A 13,166-nucleotide genomic window follows, 5' to 3' on the forward strand; every position below is an offset into this window, starting at 1 on the left:
AGGATGCCAATTCGTTTGTTTCACAAATGGCCTGTGGTTGTCTGAAACAATTACAGCCTCATCCGTATAACATGCTACTGCCTGACAAAATTTTTAAATGAAGGTAACCACTCCAGTACTCCAGTAAGTGTAGGCTCACCTGAAAAGCAGGAAGCACTCATGTAAAATTAAAGAGTATGGGCTTTAAACAGAAGAATTGCATGTCTCTCTTGTGACCGTTAATGCTAGAAAAATTACGCTAAAGCCACGGGCTACAAAATGGAAACTTTTAGTGCGATAGTCACATATTGTAAATTTTGCACGAATATTCAATATTCGATTCGATATTCGATTCGACTTAAAATATTCGGATTCGCACACCCCTAATAAATAGTATACAAATGTCTTTGACACAGAAGGCACTGACAAAAGAAGCCACATTTCACTATGTATGTAAACTTACGGCGATACTGTTCGTTCTCCATCTTTTGCCAGATTCAAAGCTGCAGCGGAGGTCGACGACAAGACCGTGATGCTGCTTTGACTTGGATTGCTTAGAATCGTGATATCACTCTGACTTTTTCTGAAGCCAGGACGGTAAAGTTGATGCGCTGAGTCAGTGTTCACGGCTTCAATGCTGTCCTCTGAGCCTGAATCGCCTCCTTTAGTCGCCTTCTCCTGATCACGTCTTGGCCTAAGGTTAGTAAACATGAACAAAACGTATGTCTAGCAAGCAAGAATACGCAGCAGATCCTTTGGTCTTAGTGACCAAACTGCTCGACAATCAGATGTGTTGGTTGTATGGTGTCAATGGTGCTGGTCGAAAAAAGTTTTGAGGTCTCAATGGCCGGTTAGGTACTAATAACACCATTACAAACCCTTCGGAGGCTTGTGTAGGGCTGGCAGCTTCAAGAAGGAAACGACTTTCACACTGAGGGCAGACATCCACTTCAGATATCCCTGCAAGGTGAAGCACTTGCTGCCTTACAATGCAACTAACATGAACACAACACTACAAAAAGTAACGCATACTTTTCTTGTCCGTGTCTTTATTGATGCTTTCTTCCACAACTTTCTTCTTTACCTCTCGTTTAGGAAATTGTGTTCCACACTGCAAACACTACGATCCCACAAATGTTATAAATATTCTATAGACATATTTGTTCTAAAATTGCAGACACAATGAACTCAATGATTACCTGTAAGCATTCTGCAGTCATGTCCTTGAGAGCTTTCGCTCTCACAAATGGCATGAGGACCTGATGGAACTCCTAGAAGAGTGCAGTACAATGTGTGAGTTTTACAAGTAGGCCCGTGCAAACAATGGACTTCCAACTTAACATGGAGTTGTAGTGAATACGTAATAAATTTTCTATGAAGGATTTTGAATGGAAAATTGAACAGGTCAAATTCCTCCAAATAAGGATGTGAAAACAAGTGTGATATGTAGTGCTGTATACTATAACAAACATGAAGATGCAACTATACCCGGTGTTCAACCTAAGAACAGTACGGAACAGTCAACTCTAACACAGTTACTCAGCCAGAGAAAGTATACTGCACTGCCGCCTATAGGGTTCCTATATTTTCAGGGTCAGCGCACTACTTGTCGTGACCTAGAGTGATGCAGTCTGAAAATAGATTTCATTCGCAAAGAGCTTCATTCACTTCGCAATGTGTGTGTCTGCATGACAACATGTAGCTGTGCTCATGATATGTTCTGGACAAGTCCATATGCAGCGCACTCCCACATACGACTGGTAGGCGCTTACATTACTGCTCATTATAGGTCCCACTGCACATCGTACATTACAGCCCAATAAATGTGTTCACAACCTCGAGGCTTATATACAGTGGCAGAGGGAAATATTTGCAGTTTGTAAAAAGTACAGGAAGTACAAATGCAAACAAATAAACTAGAGGATGTACATCTCATGGATACCAATTGTGTTCCAGTATCTCAAGTGGAGGGGCTTCTTTTTCTCATGGTACGAGAATCGATCAAAAAGTTCCCGGACTAGCCCTATAAAAATGGAACCAGATCATTTATTCAAATTTTTGCCCTATCCCCTTCAAAGTAGTCTCCTTGGGAACCTACACATCGCTCCCAGTTCTGGTAGTTTTAGCCTAACGTCCTCGCTCAGGCGACTCAAAATTTTGCAGTACGGTAGTTCGGAGTTCACGGTGTGGCCAGCAGGGACGAATTCTTGGTGCACAACACTGCGAATGTCGAAGAAAACGAAGAAAATGCGATAGTTTCCGCCGTGCTACTTTTGGAGGGTATTCCTGACCGTGCGTCGTCGTCCAGTGAAGTCCTGCCACTTCTAAAACATGCATGCCGCTCAAAACACGTTCTCCGGCTCACTTATTCATCGTCACAGGCCTGCCAAATCATCTCAAACGTCTCCGTTGCAGATTTCTCAAGTTTGACACAAAACTTGATGTTTGTTCTCTCTGCTCAAGTTTGATGTTCATGGCGAAATAGCAGACGGGCTCCTGCCCGTGACCAGAAAATTGCTAATAACTCTGGTCCCAGAGTAGATCGGGTGACACCACGCGGCACGCTGATTGGTCAGGGCAACACCACACCCTCGCGCTTCCCTTTGTCGGTCAGCAATAAAATCAGTCCGGGAACTTTTTCATCAACCCTCGTGTTGCGTCCTGGCTGAAAAGTTGAAGGCTCATCCACTAGGGGCAGCAGTTCCCCTAACGGACACAAAGTTATCCTAGTGGGTGGCAGTTCTCCTAAGCAGATCTCCTAATGGGCACAAAGTGTGGGATATTCAAAATTAATTCGAATTGGGATTTTTGTGAATATTCGAATTCGACACTAAACTGTAAGAGATAACTCGAATTCGATTCGCAGTGTGTGTGAGCTATTCAGATTCAAGACAATATGGGAATTTTGCTATTTGCACACAGCTCTAAAATTTCTTGATAAGTCTGCCACTTGGCTAGTGACAAAACAGAGCATGTCATGTATGTCATGTGCTGTCATGCATGTACGTTCTGCTATATCAATGTTTAAGACATATATTATTGCAAAAACACAACAAATGAACGTAGATTATGCACACAGACACAAATAATTTGCCTACTCTGGTGGATTTAATGGCGGCATAAGGCACGTTCATAAGGCTTTATTTATGAGGCATGTCACCTTTGCATTGCACCTTTGGATGGCCAAACATCCTTGCTAGCACAAAAATTTCTATTCATCCACTACTTGTCCTGTTCACAACTTGCATGGCTCTCAGCGCTGTGCGCCACAGCAACATAACACGTAACCCACTCACCACTGCATCTCCTGAATCGTCAAAGACATAGTACAGCTCTCTCTTGCTCCGTACAATGGTATCCAACTTAAGGCGAACAGCTGTGTCATCATTATCCTAAAAACAAAATCCACCTATGAAGCACTGAATAACACATTTACGACCCATAGATCCATGGCCTACAGGCTTTGTTTCCAGGTTATGATTTAGTTTGGAGAACAATGCAGATAAATATGCACTAAAAACTTACAAAATATGCATGCAACAATGCACCATGTCTTCAAAATATGCACTAAAAACTGTGAATATATGCAATGTTATCATTGACCAAGAACACGGCACAAAGGCAATGTATCTGGGATTTTTCGAGATCGTCTTTACTTCCAGCTGCAGCTTCAACTTCAAAGTTAACACTAAATTGTTTTTTACAAACATTAGTTGGCGACCTGATGAATGCTGTAATGTGACGAATGCTTGCGATAACTTGCTTTAGTGAAGCAGAGTTAAGCATTCAATTCAAGTTAAGGAACCTAAGGATCTCTGTTCAAATGTTAATCAGCGTTGGTGAAACCAGGCTAAAGTCTTGCACAACATATTTAAAAATAATATTGTTTATGTCAGAAGTTCAGAATTTGCGATGACACCCATGTTTATGTCAACAGCAAAACTTCTACTGAACAAAAGCAAGAAACCACACCTAAGAGCAATGTTAAATTAGTTAAATTAGTCGCCCTATGCCACTAGACATGGTACTCAGCGTTAAAGTGGTGCATACATACTGCCATAATATTTTTGAAAACAGGGGATAAAAATCAACATCATTGGTTGGGTATGAAGCATGATGAGTGTCCACATGAATAGCTGAAACCTTGTGTGAGTGCATGTTTTAAATTAATACAAAAACCTGTGCAAGACAAGTCTCTAAGAAAAATGGATAACATGACCTCAGTAGAAGCCTCAGCCACTGCATAGAGACAATACTGTACACAGAAATTTGCAACAACCACAGCAGAATGTAACTGTCACTTGAATAGAAGTTATAGATAAATGTAATTCAGTTACAGCCATACTTATTCATTTTTGAAAGTATTTAGGTAGAGTGATTACTCTAAAAGTAATTAACTGCAGTAAACTAATTACTTGCAATTAATTACTTCACAGCTCTGTATTACAGAAAGTTGACAGCAGGGGCAAAATTCAGATCCAGCTCTGTTCTAAAAGTTTCGTGCAGTGCAATGAAATGTTCTTTGCACTTTAATGCACTAAGCTCTTTACGCTTTACAATTGTGTAACAATATAGAGCAAATGTGAATGTCTCTGAAAATAGCTCAGCACTTTAACAATACATTTATACCCACGCTAAAAAGTGAATTTCAGAAACTGTGAGAACCGAAAATAATTCACAAATTCGCTAGGCGGGCTGTTTATCGAATATTTCGCGGGACCTTAATTTTGCGATGCATGTTCTATGCAGCAGTACGACGGAGCTCATCTGGCTCAGAATTCTTGTAAGTCCGAAGCTTTGCCAGGAGCTTGTGTGTGCCTACTTCATTTTGTCTGTGTCTTGCCCTGTCTTGTCTACTTCACCAGGACATTAGGAATTGGTGATGCTTCTGAATCGAGCGTAGGACAAAATGGTGCATATAGAACCAAACGTTCCCCGTGTGAATCTGATGTTGACAAACGGAGGGGAAGGAAAGAAGCAGAAGCTCTTTGGCTGCACGTAGCGTATGACCCACCTCTCTGTTTTCAACCCTGATGTTGAAAATGAACCATACATTATCGACTTCAGAACCAGAGTGGAATGACGAAATGATATTGGAATGAGTGTGGTATCGACGTCCAGGAGTGCAAGTGTTGCCAAAGTGCATTAAATGTGTACTAAAAATAGTGCTAGAATAAATTGCACTCAGTGGGCCAATTTGGCTTTGTGGAACTTGTTCGTTGCAAATTACAATATTCCTGTCATTGTTAACAATAATTTGCGTAACTTTAAATTCCTGGAAGAATGATTACCCTGAAATCCGCGAATAGTGCAAATGCTTTTACAGCAAATGAATTGCACAACCGGAGCACATAAAAACTAATGTGGAAGTGGTTAACGAGAAGCCATTCATGAGAAATAGGTTCATTAAGAAGCTGCCACCACAAAGGCACAAAGAGAAGTCGAAGATCATGTGAAATGAGCCAATTAACTGCCCATTTTACTGCCCATTGACAAGCCAATGGATACAGAGGCAAAGTATGCAGAGCATTTTACTGGCTCTACTTGTGGTTAATCTCACTTAAAATTACAGATCAGTCAGACTAAGTACATGCCACAAAGTACATGTTCTACACACCCCTTGCACAAGGATATGCTCATGGCTTACCAGTGCTGCTGACACCACAGAAGTAAGGTTGATGTTCTGAACAATTTTCCCAGTGAGACTTTCACTTTCTCTGACAACAGAATCCTTTATGCCGAGGAATACTGTTGTTTCCTGTCCATCAACGTATTTACGAGCAAGGAACAACTTTGAGTCAAGGTCTGCAAAGGACAAATTTACAGTTAAGTGGTTCTACAAAAGGACACACAATTCACAATTATGACAACTACTGCGCCCTTCAGTGTACACCACTGATGTTCTATTAAGCATCTCAGATTTGATAACACACTCACATGAGGCACACAACATCTAATGTGAGCAGATAAACGAGCACACAGATAAGGTTAACAATGCAAATACTTGGGCCAACTGGTGTGCTTTACTTTAGACAAATGAAAAAAAGAAATCCCAGCCACCTCTAAAATAGTGCAGAGTATTACCATGTGAGGCTATAATAGCACAATCCATGAATGACAGAAACAAGTCTCTCACACCCAAACTCCCTAAAAAGCCAATTACTCAGCGCCATTAACTGAACCTGAATCCCTCACTTTTGAGCTGGTATGCATCTAATTATAGCTGAAATAGTGTCGATAGCCTCTGTTATTTGGTTTTTCTCTGTTTAGATACCGTCCACAGTGCTGTCCTACTCTGCACAAGAAATTTGGATTTTCTGTTTCTCTTTTTGCACACTCCCCACGCTACCCTGTGAGACCGTAGTTCTATTATCATGACTAGAGCCCGGATTCCTAGCCAAGCCTATTTTTTTCGTGTGGTTCTAATAGAGCCTTATCAATACAGGAGCACGAATTGGGTGCTGGGGTGCCTCCTGTGTCATTTTGATGGTGCCTATAAATGCCTATTCCGGCATTAGTGCCTATTTTGGCGTAGGTGCCTATAACTCCAATTAAGCATAGAAAAATGCCCATAATGCCCTTAAGAAGAGACGATACTCTGTTGTACAGGCGAAATTGGCATCAGTCACGTCGCACGTCCCTCTGAAACCATCAATATTGCTTCAAAGAAGCGAGTATTCCAAAAGTACTGAAATGTAAGCTCGGAATTGAAAATCGGCGGCTGAGTACAGTCGTCAACTCGTTCTTTCTCCCCTTCCCAGAATTGTGTTGTTGCGTGGGTCGCTATTATAAAATATAGGCACATTTCATAACGGTTTTTTTCAAAATATAGAACTCCCAGTGTTATTGCATGTTTACATCTAAAAGAGCGTTTTAGTTTCCATCTGTTTCCTTTTTTATAACGCGGAGTGAAAACCGGGACTGGTGTGCTTAAAAAGGGTTTTTCGCCTTCAAACGCTCCCTTCTGATGAAGAGCGTTTGCTCGAAACGTTAAGTCTAATTTCCCCCCCCCCCTTTTTCCCCTTTTAAGTACACCAGTCCCGGTTTTTACTTCTGTGTTTGGTGTACCTGGCAGTCCTTTTTATCGTTTTTTATAACGAATTTGACACACAGTAAGGTGTTGGGTAGGGGATGTGACGCACAAAGGTAGGTACAATCCCTACAGTCTGGCAACCTGGGGGACGCTGCCCTTCTCGCGTGTGGTAAGTGGCAGCAAGTCAAGCGAGCGCACGAGCGAAAGTGACGCCCTGTCCAGTGTGAGCAGACTTTATATCCCCCATATATGCTTGCTGTTGCGAGCCTTGCGGTAATGCCGAAAACGAAATCTAGAAGGTGGAGCTTAAAAAATTCGAGACTAAGAAATTTGCACGTTGTGCTAAAGCTGCTCGAAACCCATCTCACATATCGCCAGTATGCTGGCCGCGACAAGTCCTTCTGAAAACTGTTGTGGAATGGTTTCCAATGGCTAGAAGCCTTGTGACCGTAGTAGGATGGATAATTTTTGCATTTCGTGCAGCAAAAAGATTAGCAAAACAGTCACAACTCCCACAGTCACAACTCACAACACTATGGTATTGTTCTTGCGGATGAAACTGATTTTTAGTCACTTTGTTTTTGCACTTTCAGTGCTACACACCTTGCACTGAGGAAGCCTGGTCCCCCACGCGAAAGCTTGTATATATTAAACTACGGAAGCTTCAGTGTTGCTTTTTGTATTGTGCTGCTACTGATGAACAAAAAAATCGACAATGTATACTGCCTATAATGCAACTTTTGGTTCCTAAATAGGGATTTTTAGGGCCTTTTATAGGCGCCTAAAACACTAAAACAAGGTTTTTTTTCACGCCTAAAAATCCGGGCTCTAATCATGACAGCTGGCCTTACCTTCGAAGCAGAGTGCATAAGGTGTGCTGAAACTCACCTTCCCCAGTTTCCACAGTGTCCCTCGACTCAGACCCCTCTGCAATCCAACTTAGGCCATCCACAACAGAGACATCTGTTTCAGCAAAATGGTCTGGCTGATCTGGCAACACTTCCACACCTTGGCTTTGTTCTGATATCTTTCGTTGCTGTTCAGGATCGGGCTGCTCCTTCATATCTGTCTCCCTGTCATCAACGGGAGATGTTTCTTTTAGCAGAACTGTTGTCACAGATTCAGCCCTTCCCGAGTCATCGTCACTGAGTGTATCCTTCCTTCCTTCCGTCAAAAGTGTATCCTTTGATGCGATCTGCTCAGCATCGCCATGTGCTGAAGCATTTGAACTTTGAGAAGTTTCGCTGGCTCCAGGAAGGTGCACTTGTGTGGTGCCCACGAGCCATTCATCGCCTAACCGTTGCTTGCGGCTTTCAAGACGATTTTTGTAGTCCACAATCTCTGTACTAGTTGCAACTGCAAGAAAGAAGAATGACTGTGGAGCCTGAGGTTTTCGGGAAATATTTTTTTCTAAATTCAGGGGGTAAAAATTGGGTAAATAAACACGTGCACTAAATTCATGCGAATTCGGGTGAAAAAACTTCCATTACGCTAAAATCGGGTAGAAATCGAGCTCAGTTATTCAAACTAACTCTAGCGATTTGGTACAAACGGTGATGTAACTACATTTTTCTGCCAAGCAAGCAAGTTGGTGCATTCCTACAGACATCCCAGAGACAGCAATTTGCCTGGTAAAAACCGGGTTTCACCCTAAAGAGGCAACCTTCAATTCGGGGTGCAAACTCTGGGAAGAATCGGGTAAAACCCTAAAACTTCAGGCTCTAAGAATGAGGGGTACTGCAGCTGTGGTTTTGTCTAAAATGTAGTGACTTATAAGTAAGAAACCCGCTGAACTAAATGACATTACTTGTACCCTGCAAACACTATCCTTTTTCCTGCCTTGATGTTGCAACTCATATTGAGACTGATACTTGAGCTCAAATAAGAGTTTAATACAGCTTACCATCACTACCCATGCTAGGAGGTCCAACTGTGTCCTGCACAGATGGCTTGTCTAAAATTGCAGCCACTCGTAGCACTCGTCGCTTCAATTTCGACACTTTATTTGCCTTCACAACCAGTTTCTCACTCTCGTTACTTTCACTAGGGTCGTGTTGCACGAGGCTTGCTCCTGCGCATGGCACCTCATGAAGTGATGGGTGCATTTCAGCAGATAACTGATTAGGATTTTGTACTGAACTACCAACGGAGGGAGTAACAGTAGATGGCTCTATGCTCTCGACATTCCATGTTGAAGACGCACTATTAGAAATCTGAAAAGAATTGCAGATGAGTCCTACTTTTACCAAACATTTCTTTAAAGCAGGCATTATACATTGCAGTCCCAAAATAATATAGGACGACTTGCCTATCAACCAGTACACTTCAAAATTGTATACAAGCATACACAACTAGGTTTCATGCTTGTTTGTTTGTTTTTTTAATTTCATGGGGGCAAAAATTTGCTTTTATTTCAGGAGCTGTAAAACAGAATAAAACCGGGTGATATTGGGTGGAAAAGTACACTTTGGGATGAAAAAAAAAAACTTCCTGCATTTCAAGTGAACATGTACAAGATGTTAAGCTGGATGTGCAGTGCTTAGTGTCCTCAAGTGCCTGTATTGGTAGCTGGATTTGCACTTTTGGCAAGTTAGTTTTCAGGATTATTTGGGTTGTACCCTAAGTGATGATGATGCAAATAGGGCAATAACTACTGGTTTTACCCGGTTTACCCCTAACCCCCTACAAAGAAAATACTGTAAAGTATGTGTGCTCTTAAAGCCATTTCAAAGCATGCTGCAAGGAAATGTTATCAAGTCTGGCTGTACAGTCAACCCCCGTTAATATGACCAAGGCCATTCCCGCGGATTTCGGTCATAAAGCGAATTGTCAAATTAACGAGCAACGTGGATAACGGCTCCAGATAAGCCCCGCATAAAGGAAGTCCGTTTGGCTCTGTCTCATTTATTGAAGATGCAGGGGAAGAGCATTTACACAGGACTTCCATTGGGAACAAGCGGTGCCCCAGAAAAGTGGTCATAAAGTGGGGACGTCAAACTAACGAGTATCATATTAACGTGTATTGACTGCATTTGACTTCCGCAGTATTATCATTGTTCCTTTGCTCTGAATGAGAGATACTGCATGATGAAATACAGATAACAGACACTGGTACAAGCTGCAAACCTCAACTTGTGAGCACACAACAGTTGCACAAAAACTCGTTTGTGCTGCTATATAGTATAAGACAGTACTTCTGCACATAAAAAAAATATTATTCTTACCTTTACGTATTTCCGTGGCAGTGGTTGGTTATCCAACACGAAATGGCAAGTCACAACACTGCCGCAAAGGTTGGATGTCAGTACTACATAGTAGTCGTGGTGAAATGTGATTGGATTTCCTTCCATCTTCAACTGAGTAAGAATGGATGAAAGAAAGTGTTACAGCTAGTGCTGAGTTATTCTCACTAAAAATTGTTATGAGGAAACATTTCCAGAACACAGCTGGAGCATTTGACGAGCAATTGTATCTGTCTATGCTGCTTTGCCACTGCCATCACACACATGAAGGTAAAAGAGCATAAATGGAATACACCAAGAAAGCTTGATACCAGATTTAAGCAGGAGAGCTGCTTTAGACCTTCCAGAGATTTTCCATCAGAGAGGCAGTTGAAAGAAATGTCCAGCTCCTTTAGACCCCTCAGAGTGGCCAGACCTGGATTAGCATGAGCAAAACAAACAGAGTATCGTTAGTCCTGATAATGGTCCAGCTTCCTAAATAGTGTCAATTTTCAGTTAAGAGGAAGTACACTACAAACAGCAAAAATTAAGAAATATGATACCTGATTCTCCAAAAATGTGACAGCACAATAGCTATAGTTGTTTGGCTATAGCTAGGGATTTCACTACATCCCTCTCCCTCCCCAACATTCTGAGATTGCCCAATACAGCTTGGCTTCCACTGCATATACCCACAAATATGTATCCATATACATATACACTCCCTTCCTGGAAGCTTGCTACAGGTCCCAAACAAAAGTTTACGGAACACACGAGCTGTGTATTTTCACCTCGGTACGACACCCTAGCGGCAAGCGGAAGCTGGCCAAATCAGGCCAGTTCACTGCCTCAGAGGGGTGGACGACTGCGCTCTTAGCGACAGACTGCGGTAGTTTCGGTATGATCACTCTTGTATGTGCCCGCGAAGTGAGCTGGATTTAACTGTTGTGCTCGCCAACAACACGTGACTCAACGTCAATTGTTCATCAATCAATCGATTATCAATGTCAGCATCAATTGTTTATCAGCTGGTCACCACTGAGTTCCATAATAAAGCAACTGTTTACAAGATATCTTTCTTTCTCTTGTCTACATATCACGGCTTTCCAATAAGAGCAATACACCGTAAAGTGTTGCCACCATGATTCATCCTTGCTATCACGATGATAGCAGCGAGCTCCCAGTCTTAACGATCGTTGAGTCACGTGTTGCCCACTCTGCAGTCGTCCATCCCTCTGAGGCAGTGAACTGGCCTGATTTCGCCAGCTTCCGCTTGTCGCTAGGCTGTCGCACCGAGGAGAAAATACACCGCTCACGTGTTCCGTAAACTTTTGTTTGAGACCTGTAAACCCAGAGGTCGATTTGTGGGGAAATTCCTGGCTATAACTACAGTCCCTTGCCTGCGTTATGGCACACATAGCAGACACAATGCACACTGGCAAATTCCCATAAGCATATAGCTACGTATGAGCATGTTTAGTACACATAAACCAATATTTACAACATGATTTCTTCAAAGGTTTGGAAAAAGTTAGAGGTGAACACATATACAGTATCCGCATCTGCAGTGTACCCGCGCGTGTAAGATCTGTGATCGCATCCACAACTGGACATAGGTGCATCTGCAATCACGCGGATACTGGGTATATCCGCAGATTCGCAGTCATTATATTTGTAGGAAAAAATCCACGACAAAAATGTTACGAGGAGGATTTACATGGGGAGAGAATGGTTCCTGAGCTAGAGAGTCGGTGCATGTTATTCTTGTATTCATATGCGTCATCGTCTCACTCTCAAACTTCGTGAGTCCCTTCTCAAAATCCCTGAGTGTGGGGAGAAAACAAGGGAACGAACAAAGAAACGTACGACACTAATCTCTTTATGACATGAGGCCTTCCATCGTATATAAAGAATGGCACTGTTCCACTAGCTCAACTCAAGAATGTGTGTGTCATTTTTGTATCCATACGCATCGTCGTCTCACTCTCGAACTGGATATTTCGATTTCCTCAACTATTATCCGAAGAAACATAATCAATCATGGATAAGGCCCGTCTTTTTCTGCTGCGGCAAATCCTGAATTCCGCAGCAGGAATCTACAATTCTGCATTTTTCCACGGTACAAGTAGGGTTGCCACCTGGCCGGTATTATACTGGCACGGCCGGTTATTTGCGCGCTCTGCCAGTTGCCGGTAAGAAGGTGATACCGGCAGCCTTTTGCCGGTATTTGTTGCTCAAGACCTTACATAAGGGCTTTTACGAGGTTTTTCTCTACAACGTTCCACTTCAGCTTTAATACATCTGGAGCACAGACCTAACTCCGCAGTCACCAGTCGTTTTCTTCGTTATTCATTATTATGATTATTCATTGTTATTATTATTACCATTGTTATTCATTAAGTCTTGTGTTCGGAGGGGACAAGAGCAGTGGTTGTGCAAAGCTGCTGGCGGTTGTGTCGAGCCAGCTAGAACGTTCCTCACCCACTTTCCCTTTCCCAATAGCCTTTCCTCCTTTCCCTCTATTCCACCTCCTCTCCCTCAGCCGGTATTTTTCACTCCGAAAGGTGGCAACCCTAGGTACAAGGCAAATTGCCCTAGTTCAGACAGAAAAAACTCTCTGTTAGCTCTTAGTGTGGAGGAACACGGTTACAACACCAAAAACTGTTGTGACTTAGCATAACAAGGTACACTGTGCTTTCTTCTGAGAGGGAGTGATGTTTGTCACTGACTATCAAATTGTACTTGCTGAGTGACCTCTCTGCATGTACAGAGTTTACTGTTGCACAGAGGTACAGTTACAGAGGTACAGAGGGACAGTTATGGACACCAAAGCAGGGGTCAGTGTTTGCATTCCACTCCAGAATCACAGAGAGTTGAGGGTTAGAGAGAGGGTTTGAGAGAGGAGATAGAGGGTTGTTACAGCACACAGATGG

General features: G+C 42.5%; 1 protein-coding gene across 2 annotated transcripts in view; it reads right to left on the reverse strand.

The window, feature by feature from the left end:
• The window catches only part of LOC135385985 (serine/threonine-protein kinase 11-interacting protein-like), a 31,700-nt gene that overhangs the window by 11,214 nt on the left and 7,320 nt on the right, over nt 1–13,166 (reverse strand). For both annotated transcript variants that reach the window (XM_064615656.1, XM_064615657.1), the window contains 10 exons: nt 10,566–10,669; nt 10,237–10,368; nt 8,916–9,225; nt 7,901–8,368; nt 5,627–5,784; nt 3,276–3,371; nt 1,179–1,250; nt 1,012–1,099; nt 858–939; nt 443–673 (listed from right to left, as the gene is read on the reverse strand). In XM_064615656.1, coding sequence (XP_064471726.1) covers nt 443–673; nt 858–939; nt 1,012–1,099; nt 1,179–1,250; nt 3,276–3,371; nt 5,627–5,784; nt 7,901–8,368; nt 8,916–9,225; nt 10,237–10,368; nt 10,566–10,669 — 1,741 coding nt within the window. The remainder of the gene's footprint in view (nt 1–442; nt 674–857; nt 940–1,011; nt 1,100–1,178; nt 1,251–3,275; nt 3,372–5,626; nt 5,785–7,900; nt 8,369–8,915; nt 9,226–10,236; nt 10,369–10,565; nt 10,670–13,166) is intronic.

This window comes from Ornithodoros turicata, chromosome 2 (assembly GCF_037126465.1).
Source record: "Ornithodoros turicata isolate Travis chromosome 2, ASM3712646v1, whole genome shotgun sequence".
Classification (NCBI taxonomy): Eukaryota; Metazoa; Arthropoda; class Arachnida; order Ixodida; family Argasidae; genus Ornithodoros; species Ornithodoros turicata.